Raw genomic sequence first — 20,912 nt, 5'->3', positions numbered from 1 at the left:
GCAGGATGAGGATCTGTTTGAAATGTTCAGAGTCTAGGGGAAAAAAGACAAGGATGAATGAAGAGATTAAAAATCAAACAGAAACTGAGAATGTGATTGAGCAGCTAGCTGTGAGAAAGAGACAGAAACAAAACTGAGAGTCAGATGGAAATAAGGGCCAGCAGTGAGCTTCATATTATTCAAGCAGAGAAACAGGTGAGAAGGAGAAGAAAACAAGAGGAACCCAAACAGAGGGAAACGGACATCTTGGAGATGTTTAGAGAGAAATAGAAAAGGAAAAAAAAAAAGTCAACACAAACTGATAATAGCACTGACAGCTGGCTGCAGGGAGAGGTGGAATGAATTTCCCCTGAGTCTATGATTGTCTTCCAGCGAAGGATAAAAAGGACCCACCTCTTGACTCACGGGAAGTTCACTGAGCTAGAGCTTGGAAATGCTGCTATAGTAAACCTTACATTCAAACGGTACATTTCTGTGATTTGAAAACGAAAAGAATAGTGAGGTAATCATGAAAATGATTCTCAAAATGTGATGCTCTCTTATTTTTTTGTCGTTACTGTTTGGCAGATGCTCTTATCTTTATAGTCTTTATAGTCAGAGTTTCAGGTCATGTAAAAATGGCGTAATGAACTTCCCTGATTGTCTGACCGTCTTCCAGCGAAGACTGAGAAGGAATATCTTGACTCAGTGTTTAAACCAGCACTAAACATGCACTAATAAAAAAGTTATCAATAGCAAATGCGTAAATAAATGTAAAAAACATGACTTGTACTGTGTTTTTGCATTCATACTAACTTTTCCTTTCTAACAGGATATAGCTGAATTGTATTCTTAAATTCTGGTCTATTGAGGATATACTTTCCATGAAGACTATAAAGATAAGAGTGCCTGCCTAATAGTAGGAAACGACAAAATATAAGAGCATCATCATATTTTCAGGATCATTTTCTGTTTTTGTTTTCAAACCATACAAATGTAATGTTCAAACGTAATGTTTGCCATAGCAGCATTTCCAAGGTCTAGCTCAGCAACTAATAATTAAACAAGATTAGTGCACTCAAACTTTATCTGCCTGGGCCACACTGACAATTTTGTGTGACTTCAGAGAGCCATTAACTGTAAAGCTGCTTCATTTATTTGAAGCTAGAGTGCATATGATTTTTTTTTTAAATTAAAAAGCTACAGAGATATATATGATATATGTCAATAATAAAAAGGTTTTTATTACTAAAAAAGCAGCACCATAGCACTTTTTGTGCCTCTGCGTCAACTCAGTAAGAGCACGGTGACAGTGACGAAGGCCAACGAGATGTTGAAGCACTCATAATTACTCATATCACGCAAATTGCACTGTCATTTGCAAAATAAATATACAATACATCTCTCTGAAGGTGTTAATCAGAGCCACCAAACAGCTGGGAGAACACTGTGCTTTAGTTATATAATGAGATGCAAACAAGCACTTTTGCTTAGGGAACTGATGGGTTTATTTGATGTTTCGCATAATATATAAACATATTTCACTTCTAAATGCTCAATCCTCTTGACTCCAACTCAGGATTTACCCTTGATGGCCTAGGCCTCCTCTGTGTCCAGCTGCCAACCAACTCGAACTAACTCTCTCTCCGCCACTCTTAGTGTTCTGAACCAAGATTATGATCCCTGCCAGAGAGATAAGACTGGTTTCCATACTCCTAACATTACTTCATTTCATAACAACTCAGAAACAAGACCAAAAACACACAATATGAAACAGTAAAAATTCAATAAATGCCTCAAAATGAATTTTATTACAAAATGCCCTTCACATTGTTCTTCCAATAACAGCCTGGAATGAACATCTTTCATGAAGGATGTCTCAAAAAAGAATGTAAAACTGTGAAAACTGGAGAGAGAGTCTGCACAGTAGAGACCTTGGAGCCAAAGCACACACAGTAGATATGGCCTGATGGGCAGTGGGTCCGCCTCTCACTGCCCATATTTATGATGAACGCTTTCACCTCAATTGCAATTTAAGAAGGCGGTAACGCATAGTGGCAAGTACAGTGTTATTAATATTACTATTAATTTTACTGTTGTAAGGAAAAGATTTTAGAGCTTTGAGTTATGACTGACTGAGCTACTATTTCCTAGCTAGGTGACATTATTCATCATTCATCATCATCAAAGTAATACAAGTATAAGTAGCTAATGTAAGGTACCAGCTGAAAATATACTGGTAAACAGCAGTCAGGCAGCCTTTAAGAATGGTTTGGCAAATGAAGAATGTATTGAAATCATTCTCATGGAATGGAACGGGAAGCTGTCGCATTGTGAAGGTTGTGACGGACTTTAACAGGAAACATGGCAAGCACATCACACACGACAGTGTTGCCAAACTTATTAACAAATTCGAAAAGGCTGGAAGTGTTGTGGACCAACCAAGAAGTGGATGTCCATGAACATCCACTGACAAATGCAAACCGACATGGTGCAAACATAGTCCCCTATGTATATGAAGACTTTTGGGACACCTGAATAAAACAGGATGTCCCACTTATATAAAATGCATTTATCATAAGGAAAATTATTGGGGGAGATATAATCAGGGTCATCTGAACTTGTAAATAATTTGTGGAGCTGTAACTCAAAGCAAAAGTTTGCCACCTGTCCCATTCACTAACATGGGAATGGGTTGGGTTAAGAACTGTACTGCAGGCAACCACTAGTGGGCCTCAGAGACATTTTGGCTTCACTTTTGAGAGCATGCTACGACGCCCAGCCACACATCCAGTACAGTACAGGCACTGAAAGTGAGCCACGTGTTTCCACTTCCCACTTCCGAGTAAAGGCGAATGTAGCACGAGTTCCAAAGCCCCGCCCCTCTATAAATAAATTGACATGTGGGCGGGCATTAAGACCTTCCCGGTGTCTCTCTTCCTCCGGCCGTAAGGAGGTGTGGTTTAGGGGCAGTTGTAGTAGAGTCTCCGGAAAGTAGTTTCCTCTTTTACACAGTGAGGTCCAGCTACTGACCTCCCACTGAGTGCACGCGGCTTTCAGCTTCTTCTTCTTCGGCTTCTTTGTCAGAGCTGTCTTTCGAGCAAACACGAATTCATTCGAGCCCAGAGTCTCCAGAATATACGGTCTTAGCAAGGTAAGAGCTGAATTAATTCATTTAAGTTGTTCGTGGGCTTTATTTAGTACCAGTGGTTGTAGTCTTTGTGTTTTGTAGCTGATGTGAAGTTCCGCGCTGCCGCTGTTCATCTGTTCATGCAGCTCGCGCGCATGGTCGGTGACCATTTTAGGAGCTGATGCAACACGCGCCTCGTCATTACGTAGTGCTGCGGTCACACCCTAATACATGTCGATTCAGTTAAACGGATATTTAATCATATGGTTGAGTAAATAAATGCTACGTCTTTAGGGAACCATTGAGTGCACTTTTCACATATAAGACCTGAGAAGCGCTTTGTGTTCTCAGCCTGCCTTTTATACTGTAGAGCATGTAAAGCATGTAAAGCATGCTAGAGATCTCACAACCTACTGATTCATTTACAGCAGACTGTCCAAGAATACCTGCACAGAGGAAAATAACCCGAAAATACAACAACACACGTTTCTGACATACAAAACTAGTGTGGTTCTCCTTGGCGCACGTGGTGTGTGTGTGTGTGTGTGTGTGTGTTATGGAGAATCTGACTTACAAAGTGTGTGAAAATGGCGCGCGCTAAGCCACGTGAATTTGTGAAATTTAAAGCAAAGCGTAGGCCTAAAAGGTTGAAATATAGGAGTTAGCTAGCTTCAAGTAGCCCTTTTTAAAAAAAAAAAAATGGAACCTCAAAATTGGTGTTTCAGTATCAGTCCATTGTTGTTTTGGACACCAATACGATTGTATGTCTAGGACAAAGTGCAAAAAAAAAAAAAAAAAAGTTTTGGAGCTGTTCTAGATTTAATTTGGTAGTTTGTCACTTTTGGAAAAATGATAAAGATAATTTTGAGGAGTCATTCTGTACTAGTCTTGTGTTTGTCCAATTAAATGCTATCTAGAATGTACATGTCCCGCCCCCAGGTCTTGCTCTACAGTAGCAGCTTGTTAGCAGCAGATATGATTTGATTTTTTTGTTTGTTTTTGTTTTCTCTCACACTATTCCTCTTCCCAACCATCTCTTAGTTGAGTCAAAAATGGTTGGAGTTCCCATGCAGAACCAGAGCTCTCAAGCTATTCCACGGATTAACAATGTTATAACTTCTGTGTGGACACCAGTCTCACAAGTTTCCCTCTGTATTTACTATCTTCACGTTCTGGCCTTGCGTGACAGTGTATTACCACTTTGTTCGAATTAATTGAGATTCTTTAGAGACTAAAAGAGTACAATGTGGTACAAGGTTCTGTTCTAGGTCATGTATTGTACTCCCTTTATGTCCAGCCCGGGGCGTGTGATTTGTAAACCTAACGTTGTTTTATGCTGATGTAATAGTATAATAATACTACTTCCTTGTGTCTTCTGTCCTATTATACTTATCAGTTCCGCTTGAATGAATAGAATCTTTCTTCTCCTAAATTCTGCTTTAAACAGATGTACATATGTTGGTTGTGCCCACAATAATTAGTATTATATTATTTGAGAAACTTGGCTAAAGTAAGATCTATACTAACTCTACACTATTTTTTTCTTCTTTATTAGTACCCCCATTTTGTCATTTATCAATTCTCCTTCACTCACTAGTTAGTTCTGTCCTATCTCATTGAGAGGGCTAAGACGTGCAGGTTTGCCACCGCATCTTTTCTTACTGCTGTTCTTAAAATGTTACAGGGTAGCTGAACACATTTAGAGAAACTGCCCTCTTCCATATACCTGACCTCACAGACACTTGTGATTGGTTAGTATCATCAAGGGAGAGAGCATTGCCGTCCTTCCCACCCAAAGAGCAGAGTTATACCCTCTTAGACTCTTTATTACCCCAGTTCAGCCAATACCTACAATGGGAGACCTCCATTATGTTTTGCTTTCACTGCAATGGCATGCTAAATGGTTTAGCGTCATGTATATTGCTAAACTTCTGAAGCAGTATAGTCCAGCCGAAACACTTTGCTCAGCTTAAACGGACCTACTGTTAATACCAAAAAACACTCCCTGATCAGCCAGTGAAAGATGTTTTTCCTGAACTCTGGAGTAGATTTTTTTCAGAGAATATTCAGAGTGCAAACCTTATAGGTGTCTGTAAATTTGGACAGCTTTTGTGTAATGTTTCCTTGTCTGACTCAAGAGTGCCCAGTTTTGTCCTGTATTTTTGAAATGCAGCAAAGTCTGGTTATTGTCTGTTAAGCACACCTGAGTATTTAACTCTTCAGTTATTGTTCAGGATTTCTAGGGTATTGCGTATTTGCGATGTTATGCAATATTGTGAACCGTGCAAGGCACCAGATATACAGGAACAGTGGACTGTAGGTAGTATGTCTGCCAACAGTAAGAAGTATGTTGAATTTTTTACATAATTAAGCATGCAGTTTTGACTGAAACAGTATATCTTGTATTGTTATAACATCAGTTTCAGTTAATTAATGCATCTAGCATCACAAAATATGAAAATCAACCAAATGAACCCTTCTGAATCCAATATTTTGATGTAAGTAAGTTTACACACATGGTGCATGTGCACGTGTGGACTGACCTGAGCATACGTTGCTTGGTGTTGCTTTAACAAATTTGGGTTTGTGGAACAAAAATTGTGATCATATAGCAACTGTTAGAAGAAAAACCAAAATATGCCAACAGAAAGGACTTTTCACCTAGTCACTTTTAGACCTAGTTGTTCTGTTGTCCATGCTGTTCTTCCTGAGAGAAAGTGGCTGTGACATTCATATCCGCTCTACCTTACATGACCGCTTGTTTTACATGGAAAGGTTGTGTGGCCAGGGTGTCATGACATTTGTCAATAAGGTCAGTGAGCTTGAGTTTGTGTTCTCAGTGTTATTGCAGCTGTGTAACGGAGGGGCAGTTTGTTGACCTGTCATGTGCCCTTCAATATTCAATATTAGCATCATGATACAATGGTAGACACGGTGACTGTTTCTCAGGATTATTTTGAATCCCAGGAGCTTGGTAATTTTAGCCCGTTGTAATCATGCCCATGATGAGTAATGTCAGTGTCAATTCTGCCATCTGGCTTTGAGTAAACCAAACGTGTGCTTCAGCTTTCCAACACTTGATTTTATACAGTAACTATATATCTTTAAGAAATATTCAGGGCGTGGCTAGTGACTATGGGTTCCATTTATCACAATATTGCTAAAAGCTCCTGACAATCCTATCCTTCCCTGAGAAGGACAAAGGTTTAAGGTTTCTTCTTTATTTTGGACAAATTTGAAAATGAATCGTATGTATTCTTTTCAGAGAAGACTATCTCACAATCCTGTTAATCAGGTAAAAGCTGCATGGAACTTGCTGGTTTTAATTTTTTAAGCAATTTTACACTTCATATCACCATGTCTAGTGATAAGTTATATAAATATCAAACTGCTGTCCTCTCCATGTCTCCACTCCATGTGACTTACATTCCTGATTTGTCTGTTGTTCCTGTCGAGCCTCTGTGCTGTGATTGGTGGACAGTGGGGCTGGGTCCCAGTCCTGCCCACGTTTTTTTTATTTAACTGCTTCTGACAGAGGCACAAGTTCCTACATATACATAACAATGATTAATAGAAGGCCGGAATCACAGTCTATTCTTGTCGCACTTAAAACGTAAACTGTGTGTTGTGCAACTGCCAGCTACACACAGACACCTGGTTTTCATAGTGATTTCCATTGACGTCTGAATAGGCCCCTGATAGATGGCCGTTAAAGAGGACTTTCACGTGATGCAGTGATGACCTCACCCGTCCTTCTTCCAGAATGTTTCCTCCTTCCTGAATAAGGACATTGTATATGTGACTAGTCTTTTTATATAGGGTTGGAAAATACAGTGGAATGTGAACTAGACAACTGGTTGGATAACATTATAGAATGAAAGAAAAAATATAGGGTTGGAAAATACAGTGGAATGTGAACTAGATAACTGGTCGGATAACATTATAGAATGAAAGAGAAAATATTGCTGTAAAAGATGTGACTGGTTGATGTGAGCTGTTATCAAAAGACTAAGCAATCCCAGGACTGAATAAATTCCTTTCCCTTTGCTCATCTCACTCTTTTGATTCAGCCAGAAATGGTATTGCACTTATTATTTTTTTTTTTATTCTCCTTATTCCATTGCTTACTTCTAATGCGGGGATCCCAGCAGCTAAACTAAGGAGATTAACATGTTATCTGTCTTGCAATTGTAAATGGATCATCAAGAATATTAAGTGTTTGCCGTTAAACAGGGTGGTGTAAACCGACAGTAAAGCATGGTTGGAAACAAGCTGTGCACATTTTAATCATTCACTCACACAGCTTTACCTTTTCAACATTTATGTAAACCCGCTTTTGGCATAATCTTTTGTTTACACTTGACATACCAGCATTTCAAGATCTAATAACGATCACTTGACTAAGAATGGAAAATTACAATAATAAGCAATAATCACTAACAGAGCCAGGCAATATTTAAAAATAATATTGTACTTAAAAAAAAAAATACCTTAGAAATAATTGCACAATTATGGAAAATTTTTCCTTTTTTTTTTTTTTTTTTTTTTTTTTTTTTAAGAAAAATCACTGAAAAATCAATTTGTCCTGCTCTGCATTAAATGAACACAATAAATAAAACCAATGTGAATGATGAAACAGAAGCCGTTGGGTTAGTGAGCAGAAAATCCCTTTGAGTTTTAAGCTCAGTTTTATTTCATTTCTAAGACTCCATTTCATTTCTAAGACTCCAATTCCATTCAAGTGAAGGTGTAGTAAGTCTTAATTGTTCTCTGGTTTCTGTGCTTATCACAAGATGTTCTTATTCCAGGAAATGATCTGCTACTAATTTTCAGAAATAGTTGATGAAACTAATGAAATCTATTTAAAAAAAAAAAAGTAAAAAAGATTAGCACCAGGTTCTAACCCGAATACATGATCTACATGGTGGCATTTGATGTAGTCCTTTAATCTCGTGTTAATAGCATGTGATCAGGAAGCAGTCACAAGCGTTACTGAGAGTGTATTAAAAAAAACGGACGAGGAGGTGATGGCACAGTCAGCTGCTGGAGTCACCTGGCCATGTGACCCCACTTTGTTCTATTTCTGGGCCTGATGGGGTTGGGGCCCACAAAGGCATCTGGCGTGTTCTTGGATCACTTAACAACAGAAAGTAGAGACTCCTCCCCTTGCTTGTAATGAGCTGTGTGCATTTATTTATTTGGTTGGTGATTACTCAAGTGACAGTGTTTGTGTGGGAAACTGTTGTGATCAACAACAAAGGATATCTTTAACGTACTCTGGGCTGCTCTGTGGGTTTCTGTATTGGTAAGGCAAAGTTTCTGTTCCTGTTTATAGGCAGTGTTTTTTTTTTTTTTGTTGTTGTTTTTTTTTTGTGTTTTTTTTTTTTTTTTTTTTTAAGTTTTAATTATTTATTATTAGACATCCAGTATTTGTTCAAGTATGATTTCAAGAAATGAAGTGAACTACACTTCATTTCCCTTTTAGATTGTGCAAATTATTCAGATAGTTTACATTTCTAAACACGTTTCTTTGTTAAAAGGTGTGGAGTAAATGTCACCCACTTGTCTATACAAGCATGATCTTGTTTCACCACACCACATGAGCTTGACAGTGCGGGTGCGCCCATGTGTTAAGATTTACTACGTTCGTTAAAAAAAAAAAAAAACTTATTGTAAAATATAGATTACACCTCCATCTTTTAAGCACATCATCATCTGCAAACAAAGTGGAACTCTCAAGGTTAGACTTAACAGCCACCATGTAATTTAATTATTTATTTACTATTACATGTTTTTTTACATTTATTTATTTTTACATATGTTGAATTGAGTTTGTTAGATCAAGTTGGAAACCTGTATATCTAGAGTCATGGACTAGGACTTGCTGAACAAGTTGTTGGGGATCAGCATGTATGTGCTATAAATTACAGCCCATCCACCAGCATTAACACTTCAGCCACTGTTTTAGATTTGTGCATCAGCACTATGTAAAGAGTAATTATTAGATCTGTCAATGTTGTCAGTGCATTAAAAGTAGACAGATATTTGGGTTAGTCCTGGATGGGTAAATTAACGTGCGGATGCTTCATATCTGCAGACTTTCTCGGAATGGTTTAGCGCAGTGATGTGCAAAGTTTTGTTTTTCTGACCTGTTATCTTGGAATTGGAATTTTTTTCTTTTGGCCTCAAGATAACGACATAACAGTCCTCTCTTGACATTTAGTAAAGTGAATGTGCACTGAATGGCATTACAAATATCAGATATTTAAGAATGACCCAGTTTCCAAATGAACAATTCTAACTTCCTAACAACTTAGTAATTCTCAAGTGCAGAGGTTATCAAATGTTGATTAGATGAAGTGTTTTCAGTCGTTTCTTTTTATCTCGCACATTTGCTCTATACGTTATAAAATGTCTGTTTGTTTTTTGGTTTTTTTTTCCAGGTCATAGACCCTGCATTGGAGAACTCCTCTGTGTGGTGTGTGTGTGTGAAGCTTCATCATGGTTCTGTCTGTGCTGCAAGGCTTTGGGAAAAAGCTGCTGCGTGTGAAGGCAGTGGATTGCAGCACTGAGGAGTCACGCCTGTCGCGATGTCTCAACACGTTTGACCTGGTGGCACTGGGTGTGGGCAGCACACTCGGCGCTGGCGTGTATGTGCTGGCAGGTGCCGTAGCGCGGGAGAATGCCGGTCCTGCCATTGTGCTCTCATTCCTGATCGCCGCTCTGGCCTCAGTCATGGCGGGTCTGTGTTATGCCGAGTTTGGAGCACGGGTGCCCAGGACAGGCTCGGCGTATCTGTACAGCTACGTGACAGTGGGAGAGTTGTGGGCCTTCATTACCGGCTGGAACCTCATCCTGTCATACATCATAGGTGAACTTACATTTCTCACTTAGGGTTATGCATGCTGTTAGGTCTTTGTGATCCTGTCAGAGGAAAGCAAGTCTGTTTATTAGGGCTTATTTGTGAAACATGGTTATGGCCATGTTCTAAAAAAACAAGGTTAACTTTGATAAAGCTATCTCTCAGGGTCAGATGCACAGACAGGCTGAGGTTAAAAAAAAGCATGATTAGTGGAAGTAGAAATAACACTTGGAAACAAGAGAACTTGATAAGCACAAGTAACAGCTTACAATGGCACAAAAAATATGCAAAAGAGGTGCGACTGAGAATCAGGAGTGAGACAGAAAGCAAAAATGTGATGTATGTAAACTTACTCAGAGTTACAGTTAATAGAGGTGGAAAAATATGCATAATATACAATAGAGACTGTGTAATCTTGTGTAATATTGACTGTAGTATTTCCCTGGAATGCCATTTCACTGGAATTAGAAGAGCAGTTTCATCAAATTTCATGAAAACTGTTAAGCAATATACAGTTGTTAAAGATATTAAGAGTTAAAGCAGAAGTGTAAACAATGCTTTTCCAGTGTACATAGTGGGGAAAAAAAGTAAGTTTTATTTATATTACACTCTTAAAAGTAGACAGTCACAAAGCAGCTTCTACTTTGCTAAATCTGGATATAGATTTAGATCCCTAATGAGCAAGCCAGAAGAGAGTGTGGAAAGGAAAATCTCCCAGAAACAACATAAGGAAGTAAACTTGATAGGAACTAGAGTCAATAGGGAACCCATCCTCTTCTGGGTGACACCGGATAGTGGGATAATAAACCATTACAATATATCAGACACTAACTGCTCAAGGCTCAAGAAATAGCATGCCTTTATAGTCTTCTCAAGTATGTATTTTGTTTCCTGAGTAAAATAAGTGCTCATGCTGGAGTTCTTTGGATATTGCTGCATAATTATCTACTTCATCTCTGTCTAGTGTGTGATACTTGAAATCAGTCTGTGACTTCCTGGAAATCAACATGACTGTTTTGTCTTGAAATCTCTCTCTTAGGGACTTCCAGTGTAGCTCGGGCCTGGAGCGCCACATTCGATGAGCTCATAGGGAAACAAATCGAGATGTTCTGCAGGCACCACATGAGCATAAACGTGCCTGGGGTTTTAGCCGAGTACCCAGACATATTCTCTGTGCTCATCATCCTCATTCTAACTGGTAAGGCCCTTCCACAAAGCCTACAAGTCAGAGCCTACAAACCAATCCTTAAAGTTATAGAAAATGTTAAAGCCATGAGTTTTTTTTTTTATATATATATATATATATATATATATATATATATATATATATATATATATATATATATATATATATATATATATATATATATATATATATATATATATTAATACTAAATTGCCATTTATTCTCTTCCCCCTGGTGGACTGGGGTCACGTGGCCTGAATTAGCATTTTTTAAAATGTTTTTTAGCTCCGCACGTCTCTGAAAAGGATCAAGTAGTTTAATTAGTTTTTGAAATATTTAGTCAGACTTTAATACCTATTAAGTAATTAATATATGTTTTGTTATTGACTATACACTACGTCCACCCACCATTACTCAGGAGGTCAGATGATTGGGATGCGCTTTTAAAATAGAAATATTTTAATCAAAAATTCTTAAGTATGCCATGGAGATTAATTTGTAATTTTATTGTGACCTTTTTCATATTTACTATTATAACTGTAATGTGGAATGATAATCCGAGTTTGCACATTGGAATATTATTTTTCCCCTAATATTTATTTTCCATATAATTTTCCCTATAATTCCTTCATGAGACAGCAGAGAAATAAGAAGAAAATCATAAAGAGAAATCATATATTTTTGCATATACTTTGATGTAAAACAGCCTTCAAAGGCAAAAAAGACACATTTAATCTTTGACCCATACAAATGCTGTATCACTAAATGCAAATATGATTTTGCAGTTAATGTAAATAGTGCAGTCTTGCTATTAACACTGTGCAAATAGTATCTTATCTCTTCACTTAGTGCAAACAGATCCTGCCTTTTTTATGGTTTGCAGACCTCTATTAAGTGTTGTATTGTTTTCAGTGTTGCTGGCATTTGGAGTGAAGGAGTCTGCTATGGTGAATAAAGTGTTCACCTGTGTCAACGTGCTGGTGCTGCTGTTTGTCGTGATCGCGGGTCTGATCAAAGGATCCCTCAAAAACTGGAACCTGAATCCAGAAGAGATCCTTAACAAAAGCTTGAGTGGAAAGTGAGTTTGGTGTGAGTGGATCTGGCATGTGTGGGGGATGTGGAGTGCTCCATTAGTCTCTATATTATTCAGCCTAGTCATGTATAACCATGTTTGTTTTAGAATTTTGTTATTTGTCTAGGTTACTATACCTTTTTTTGTTTTGTTTTTTAATCTTTGTAGTGGATCGGAGCCATTGCCTTCACCCGACAGTCTGGGAGAGGGAGGCTTTATGCCATTTGGAATCACCGGAGTTCTCTCAGGCGCTGCTACATGCTTTTATGCTTTTGTGGGGTTTGACTGCATCGCCACCACAGGTGAGAAACAGAATATGGCATATAGGAATATCATACTTAGACATTTTGTACCATGAGCTTTACTTTGTTCAGGCTTTGCTTGTAACATGCAGTGGAAAAACGAGCAGAAGAAAAGATTACATCCAATTAATATCTGCTTGTTATACACACTCATCAGCAGCCTGGCTTTGATTCTCTTTTCAATCTGTCTTATTACTTATATTATAATATAAAAATCAGTTGTAGAACCTTACATCTGGATTGTATTCCAAATGTGCTTTAGTCTCACCAAACCTCTGAGTACGGAGCTATGAAAGACTTCACACTGGTTCTGCTTCAGAGCTAGGTTTGCTGTGTGTTTATGGAGTCTGTTGTTCTCTTTCTGTAGGAGAGGAGGTGAAGAACCCACAGAGGGCCATTCCTATTGGCATTGTGGCCTCACTGCTCATCTGCTTCGTGGCCTATTTCGGCGTATCTGCAGCTCTTACTGTGATGATGCCCTATTACTTGTTGGATAAAAACAGCCCGCTGCCCGTGGCCTTTAAATACGTGGGTTGGGACGGAGCTACGTACGCTGTGGCGGTCGGATCACTGTGTGCCCTCTCCACCAGGTACACACAGCTCTAGTGTAGGGTGTATTAATGAATATCGATGTATAGGCAAGAAGCTTCTCAGTAGTGAACATTTATGGGTCTCTGCTGAGGAAATATTTTATATGGTTTGTGCTCTAAAGATTTTCCATAGAAGGAAAAGTTTTCTTAATGATTTGAAGTAGTGCTATATTTAAATGATATGTTAGATGGTGTTTCCGTAAAGCTTTACCTCATACTGATTTGAAGTTAAATTTTGCTGACTGATTGGGCTCTTTCCTTGCATATTACTGTGTACAGAATGATAGAAAGTAATAGGATGTCAAAACAGGTCATGGTTACATGACTAGCTAAATAATTAGTTCTCCATGAGTCAGGGATGTTCGCAGGACTGTTTAATTCTTTCCCACTACCTCTGACCTGCTCCTGGAGTTATTATTTTTTGTTTGTACCAGCTCACAATATTTTCTGACGAACTTAGTTGGTTCTCTTTCCCGGAATATAAACAAATTATTCATTTCAACCGCTGTGACTCTGACCACAATAAAGCATTTTATGAGGATGAGTGAGGAAAGCGCATTGCACCTCATCACCTGAGTAACATGCATTGTCAGATGCGCTGATATGTCAGTGAACGTGGCCGTTATTCATCCCACAAGCTTCACATGTGACTGCCCACATCAGAGTAAAAGCAGACCACCCCCACAATTTTGTAGTTAAGTCTCACCAGTCATAATGCATATCTTTACCACAAGCTAGTGTGTTTCACCTGTGTTTAACAAAAACCCTCACACGAACCTGCTAATGTGAATAGCAGTGAATTGTTAGTAGGAATTAGTGAGCATGTTCTCATTAACATCATGCTAATATGTTCCCCACAGTGCTGTCTTTAATATTAGTAATGTTTTCAGTGTGTATTCCTCATGATTAAAATCATTGTGTGCTATTACTTACTTGCATGGCTCACTTTCTCTCTCTTCCCTTCCCTTCCACTAGTCTACTAGGCTCCATGTTTCCAATGCCCAGAGTTATATGGGCTATGGCTGAGGACGGGCTGCTCTTTAAGTTCTTGGCAAAGATCAACGACAAATCCAAAACCCCTGTAATGGCTACTCTAACCTCGGGCATTGTGGCAGGTGAGAAGACTAAATTAAAACCACTAATAGACTGGTTTCTTTCACAGATCTTTCTGGAATTGTTTTCCAGCATGCACTTTCTTCCACTCCTTCCCACTAAGTGGATACACAAGAACTAGACTTTTGTCATAGTAACTTTAGATCTTTTCCTCTGGGCTAAATAATTACATTTTTTACCAGTTCAGCAAATGGCAGCATTGCCCCTGTAAATGAAGTCAAATTAGTTAATATTGACCACAGGTCCAAGCGCTGGAAAGAGACCACTCATTTTGGCACAGGCTTCATTTTGGATTTGGGTCAGATGAATGAATACCAATCGCCCCCATACTCTCTCTCTCTCTCTCTCTCCTTCACTCATTCCATCCATTCTGTGCCTCAGTTTGCTGGGCTCCATGTTTCCACTGCCGCGCATTATCTTTTCCATGGCGTGCGACGGCCTGCTCTTCTCCTTCCTGTCTCGCCTCAGTGAGCGGAAGACGCCCATTGTCTCCACCATGGTGGCAGGGCTCTTGTCCGGTAAGCTCGAAGGAGAAGAGGACCAACCTGAGTGTTGGATGTATGCAGGGTTTACCTTGATAAAACTTTACTAATCCCCCATTATGTGACAAGAAGCAGCATTTAGTTAGCAAGTGAGGAGTAATGGGTGATCTTACACAGGCAAGGTATGGATCCCTTACTGCAACAAATGTCTCTTATAAGCATATTGGAAATACGCCTGACATTTCAGTACCTGTCAGATGGGTCCTAAAACGATTGTTCAAACAAATAGTGCTGATTATTGAAACATGCAAGGCTGAGCAAACACTACGCAGTTTTATAACTAGGATCTCAGCTGACTCTTGGCAATCACCACTATCACTTGTAGCCTGCTTAACCCTCTCAGTGTTCCTGATTAAAATTTTAAGTTCCTGATTTAGCTACCTTTTTGGTCTTAAGTAGAAAACTAGCACTATCGTAAGACACTTAAAGTGTCTATGTAACGTATTGGAAAGAAACAGAATGCATTTGTAGTATATTTTGAAACAAAAATGCTTCTCAGATAAAGACATTTGACTGTGTACTAGTTTCAGCCTCTAATATCTTTTTGCAAGTGCAGTTGTATTTCAAAATGTAGATAGTAATTTAAAAAGTTTGGTTATCTATGTTTTTCTTCTCAGATTTTTGGGCATGTTAAAAAAAAAAAAAAAAACCCACAGCAGTCAGATGCTGCTGAACATACAAACCCCATCGCTTACAGGACAATACTGAACAGAAAAATGTGCGATGACACTCATGTTGTTATACAGGGTTAAATTGTGTAACGTGTATTGAGCCTGGCACTGCCCACCATCATTTGACTGTGAAAGCCATAGCATATGATTTACATCATTTTCATACTCATTAATCCATTCAGTGAGCCCTCATGTCTTACGAATGGGTGTGGAAAAGACCACTCCCATAATATTTAATCATGGGATAATATAACTTTGTATTGGTTTGCAGTGACCTTTCACTTTAAGGAGACAAATGGACCCAAACCATGCCAGCACAATGCTACAGCATAACAATACTGACCTGTCTTTGAGCTTTGCTAGTTCATATACAGAGCATAATGGTAATATTACTGATATAAGACTGTAATCAGTTTATTTCTGCTATTGCCATGTGACTGTTTCTGTGACCTTTTAATAAAAAGATCAGAGGTTAAGCATATTTTTTTCCCCCTTTGCAGCTGTGATGGCTTTCCTGTTTGACCTAAAGGATTTGGTGGATCTCATGTCCATTGGGACACTGCTGGCGTACACCCTAGTGGCCGCCTGTGTCTTGGTTTTGAGGTATTTCATTAGATTGAATCGTCTTTGTTTAGGATAGACCTCAGATTGGTGTAGTAGTGAATTTGAGTATGCAAATATTCCCTAATATTTTCAAGATTTTTTTCAAATCTCTTCCTGTCTTTGCTCAGGTACCAGCCGGAGCAGCCCAGTGTGATTGTGCAGTATCAGATCGCCGGGTCTCAGGAGGATGCCGAGCCTGACTCCATTAGTGAGGGCAGTTCAAATTACCTGACTAAAGCTCAGGACGACTGCACGCTCCGCAACCTGCTTTTCCCTAAAAACACAGAGCCCTCACGGCTGTCTGGCTTTACTGTCAACATCTGCACCAGTGTAATAGGTCAGACTAACACACGAAACACTGACACACAATTTTTAGAAGGTTCAAATATAAACATGTATGTAACTTGTAGGGCTGCACAATTATTTTTAAATTGTGATCATGGTTTTTGGATTCCCTAATTAATTAAGTAGGATTGATGGCAATATTTGGTGAGTTTAGATAATTGGATAAGAAATCATTTTTTATTGACTATGGTGCATTATATCAGAGTCCCCTGTTGTGGACTGTGTATTTAATATTAATATTTATAAATATCATCATTTAATGTGTTTAGAATAGAAAAGACTAACAAGATTAACATAAGTGGTTTTAAGAAATGAATATAGTTTATGATGTATAATATTTAAAAAAAAAGATTCATAATATAAAGTAAACGAACTTTTGTTCCGAAATTGGCTGAATAATTATGATGAAATGATTTATTGTGACGTCTGTTCAAACTTGCCTGAACATTTTATGTCATAAGTGTCATCTGACTGGAGAAAGTAATAAGCTTGAATCTAATAATAAGATTGTGAGGCCCAAATTGAGAGTAAGTTTTGAGAAAGATGCAGTCATGATGCAGTATAAATGATACAGTAGTATGAAGTGTGCAATATATTGAACATTATACCACAGCACTGTTAAATTCAAATCACAGGTTTACATTAATACGCTCATACTAATGTTTTCATTTGTGTCTTATGCTGTATATTATTTCATTTATATGTTATAGCTACCTGATAACTTGAACTATCCTGTTTTACAACCGTTCCACATCATTAAATGTTACTATACAGTGAGGAAAAAGTATGTGTCATTGTTTAATAAATAAAATCCATTAGCATTGGCAAATTGCTGTGGTATAAGAAGAATAACCCACCTTTTGATATTATTTTGGAATCTTACTGGAAAATCATATTTGGGGTGGAAACAATAACAGCCTTGTGACAGACTGCATCACCACCACCCTGTCATTGATTATTTTCCTATAACAGCACACGCCAGCATGTTTTATTCCTTACTTAACTGGAAGGCATGTACAGAGCACACAAACAGTATATGGGGACACATTTCTAATGTTTTATTGTCTCTGTCACTCTCTGCAGGTGTGCTGGTGTGTGTTTTCTGTATTGTAGCAGTACAGGGTGAGTTTCAGGTCTGGTCTCTAGCTATGCTGGGAGTCCTACTTGGAGTATGTCTCCTCTTCACTCTGTTAATTTGGAGGCAACCTGAGAGCAAAACCAAGCTATCCTTTAAGGTAAGACGTGATGAAACATAGAGCATAAGAATGTAGAAATAAACTGGAACAGCTTAATCAGTAAGCAAGCTTAATCAGTAAGCAAGATGATAATAATAAAAATAATAATTATAATGGAAACCGATATATTTAAGATGTTGTTTTCTATAAATGGTAACGAATAACAAGCTGATAAATATAGTAAGTATAAGTATGCGGTGCATGTTTCCTCTTTCAGGTTCCTCTTCTCCCCTTCCTGCCTGTGCTGAGTATGTTCATCAATGTCTACCTGATGATGCAGCTGGACAAAGGCACCTGGCTGCGTTTTGCCATCTGGATGGCGATCGGTATGTGACTCACCCCTTTAGTGGAAAAAAAAAAAAGTCATAGTTACCAGTATATAGAGTAACGTTATAATGCCGCGAGCCCTACCCAAACACATAATTTAGCTCCAACCACAGAGTTTAATTTCATGCAACACACAGATTACAGATGGAACTAAAGTTTGCAGACACTCTGGGAGCTAGGTTTAAATTACTCCAAACAGCTTCCTGAACCCACTAATATGAAACATTGTAATACAGGCTGTTATGTAATAATGGCTGTTGGCTAACTTTATAACCTAAATTTGTAACAGACAAAGTTACCTGTTGGAGAATCCTCAGTCTGATGATTTGTCTCTTCTGTTTCCAACCCAGGCTTCGTCATCTACTTTGGCTACGGGATCAGAAACAGCACAGAGGCTACACTAGCCAGTAATGGCACAGAAGATGATAACTCCTTTGTTACAGGCAAACCAATATGTAAAATAAATGGACCTCCTACCCCAGAGAAAGAGGCCTTTCTCTCCCATTGTGTTAATGCCGATGACAATGAGGAGGAGGAGGAGGAGGAGGACAGTGACACTTAAGGATGCTCTAATGCCTTCTGATCTTTGTGTTGTAGAGAAATGAAAAGGAAAATGTGCAGCCTAATACAGACTTGTCATTTTGCGATGCCAGGTTTAGAGCATCCGTGGCATAAATGCCCTATTGGTCATGTTGGAGTTTTACTGTTATCAGTACTGATGACTGTGATCATTTTAGACATGGGTGTGTCATATAGTCTAGAATTCTTTATCAGTACTCATGAGTGCAGAAGTACTGGGTGCTATTTTGTCTGCCAAATAACTTGGTTTTAAATAATGTTGCCAAATTGTTTGTCTTGAGTAAGTCCTAACATTTTGAATCATGTATATTGCTGAACGTTGTTTATGAGCAGAGGATATGTATTGTATGTATTGCTCTGTCCTAGGTGTATATATGGGATTGCACTATCAGAAAAGCCATTACTGGTTATTACAACACCAATTTTTTGTTTTTTCATTAGCGTTAAGTATGATTTTACACATCTTTGTAAGGGAATGTCTCTTCATTACACCTCCAGTAGGTGTGCCATGGATTTAAACATGGAGCTCTTCTCATCAGGTCAGACTTCTTTTCCTGAGGGAGAATGGAGATGATTTTTTTGCGGTTTGCTCCTGTCCATGGAAATCCAGGGAGGTTTTTAAATGACTAGCATTATAAGAAAGAGGCGGTAAAGAAAATAGAAATTGAGAAAATGTAGGAAAATGTGCATTAATTGATCATTTTAGTGAAAGTTAGGGTTATAGCGTGGTATTTTTCTGTAATATATAAGGTTAATGATGGGTAAGAATTGCAGTGCCTTGCTATAGGTCATTTGTTTGTAAAGGTCTAATGTTTGTGTGTGCATTTTCTTTTTTTGTGTTATGATGTGAATTTTGGTTTGGGGATTGATGTATTATTTATGCTGCATTCTACATTTACATTTGAGCCACCTTCTTGTTCTGTGTATTCTGGCAATCTTTGTAGGAAAACATGCACATCAAGCTATCTCCTAAATGTCTCATTATTACATGAAACTTTGTGTGTGTGTTTGTCGCCTTTGATTGTGCGTAACACTAAGAAACACTATGAAAGAAAATCCCTACACTTTCAGGACAAAGTTTTACTCTAGAAGCTTGTAAGGTTTTTTGTTTTGTCCCCTCTGGGGGGAACCTTTAACAGTTCTGCATCAGTGTTTCTAATTAAACATGTTCTGTGGATCTCTTCATGACATCAAGGACCCTTTGAATGTAAGCAAAACAAAGTTTGTGATAATTGTATATTTGCAAAATGTATATAATTACTGTTTGTTATAATAAAGCCAGCTGTACATATGATGTATATATTTTATTGTCGCCTAATAAATTATTTACTTCTTTGTAAAAGTCTGTTGTAAAGGTTATTTGGTTGTTCCCCCTTGTGTATTTTTTGATGATATATTTAATGTACAGTGTTCATCTTTTCCATCTATTTCTTGATCTAATTCCATTCAACTACTTACTGTACATTAACCCTTTTTTGTAGTTTGTGGATAGCCTAACCTAAATTGCAGGTTTGCTTTAACTCGGAAGAATTGCAGAATATATTCAACTGGCTGATGCAATACAGTTTACAATATGCTGTTAAGGCCTTAGTTCTTGTGACTGACAGAATTTGCATCATGCAAATTTGAGTAGTTTCTAGTGGCCTCTGTGTGCTGTGGCGTGTAACCAATAGAGTTCAGTATATTTTAAAAGAAAATGTCCTGTGTGGACAAACCTCTGTGAATCACCATCTAGCATCAAATTATATTTAAGACGTAATTTTTCTGTGGCTATCGCGGCCAATGATAGCAAATGTAACTGCATAGCTTGAACTAAATTGGTGGCCACTCCTGTTTGTTACCGTGACAAGACTCTTAACAAATTACCATTAGACCATTAGCTGTTACTCGTAACATAGGATACCTTCCGTTTGAATAATGCAGACAAAAAAGGCTATTACAAGCTGGGAAGTGCCACTCCAGTGGCAGTCTTGTGATGACTGTAAAACTCCATACTAAATTGTATTTTAAGATTATGGAAAAAGAGGAAAAAGTTGAGGTGATGCACATTAACACTTATACAAGTGACCACTTGCAGCACATGGGGAGGAGGATATAAAGTTTTCTCTACATCATCCACTAATTACCCCTCCTTAAATAAATAAATAAACATTTCTGAAAAATTACTGACAAAATAACGTGGTAAAAAGAATGACAAAAAAATCTAAATATAACAATGTAACAAAATTGATAATGGCAGTATTGTAGCATTGCTGGGCAGCAAGGTTGTGCAGAAGGTAGCATTGCCACCTCACAGCTTCGGGGTCCTGGATTCGATCCTGAGCTCAGGTTTCTGTCTGTGTAGAGTTTTTTTTAAGAAAAATTGCCATTTCAGTG

The 20,912-nt window shown here is 38.2% G+C and overlaps 1 protein-coding gene across 2 annotated transcripts; it reads left to right on the top strand.

Annotated features, from left to right (window-relative positions):
* Window positions 1-2,884: 2,884 nt before the first annotated feature.
* Window positions 2,885-19,878, top strand: slc7a1b (solute carrier family 7 member 1b). 2 transcript variants are annotated; one of them, XM_053239662.1, is made up of 12 exons: window positions 2,885-3,133; window positions 9,553-9,980; window positions 11,011-11,169; window positions 12,070-12,235; window positions 12,398-12,531; window positions 12,899-13,121; window positions 14,616-14,752; window positions 15,948-16,050; window positions 16,179-16,387; window positions 17,479-17,630; window positions 17,848-17,956; window positions 18,308-19,878. In XM_053239662.1, the coding sequence occupies exons 2-12, from the start codon at window positions 9,611-9,613 to the stop codon at window positions 18,517-18,519; spliced, it is 1,974 nt and encodes a 657-aa protein (XP_053095637.1). In that variant the 5' UTR covers window positions 2,885-3,133; window positions 9,553-9,610; the 3' UTR covers window positions 18,520-19,878. The 2 variants fall into 2 exon arrangements, with proteins under 2 accessions (XP_053095637.1, XP_026790692.1); XM_026934891.3 differs by lacking the exon at window positions 14,616-14,752 and adding an exon at window positions 14,097-14,236 and having other exon boundaries at window positions 2,890-3,133.
* Window positions 19,879-20,912: the final 1,034 nt, after the last annotated feature.

Source organism: Pangasianodon hypophthalmus, chromosome 14 (genome assembly GCF_027358585.1).
Source record: "Pangasianodon hypophthalmus isolate fPanHyp1 chromosome 14, fPanHyp1.pri, whole genome shotgun sequence".
Classification (NCBI taxonomy): Eukaryota; Metazoa; Chordata; class Actinopteri; order Siluriformes; family Pangasiidae; genus Pangasianodon; species Pangasianodon hypophthalmus.
Note: the sequence above shows the minus strand (reverse complement) of the source record. Positions and strands in the feature narration are given on the sequence as shown.

Coding starts and splice junctions, on each gene's coding strand:
- slc7a1b (XM_026934891.3), top strand. CDS start 9,611: ATGGTTCTGTCTGTGCTGCAAGGCTTTGGGAAAAAGCTGCTGCGTGTG. Junction 11,170..12,069: donor CATCATCCTCATTCTAACTG/GTAAGGCCCTTC, acceptor TATTGTTTTCAG/TGTTGCTGGCATTTGGAGTG. Junction 12,532..12,898: donor TGACTGCATCGCCACCACAG/GTGAGAAACAGA, acceptor CTCTTTCTGTAG/GAGAGGAGGTGAAGAACCCA.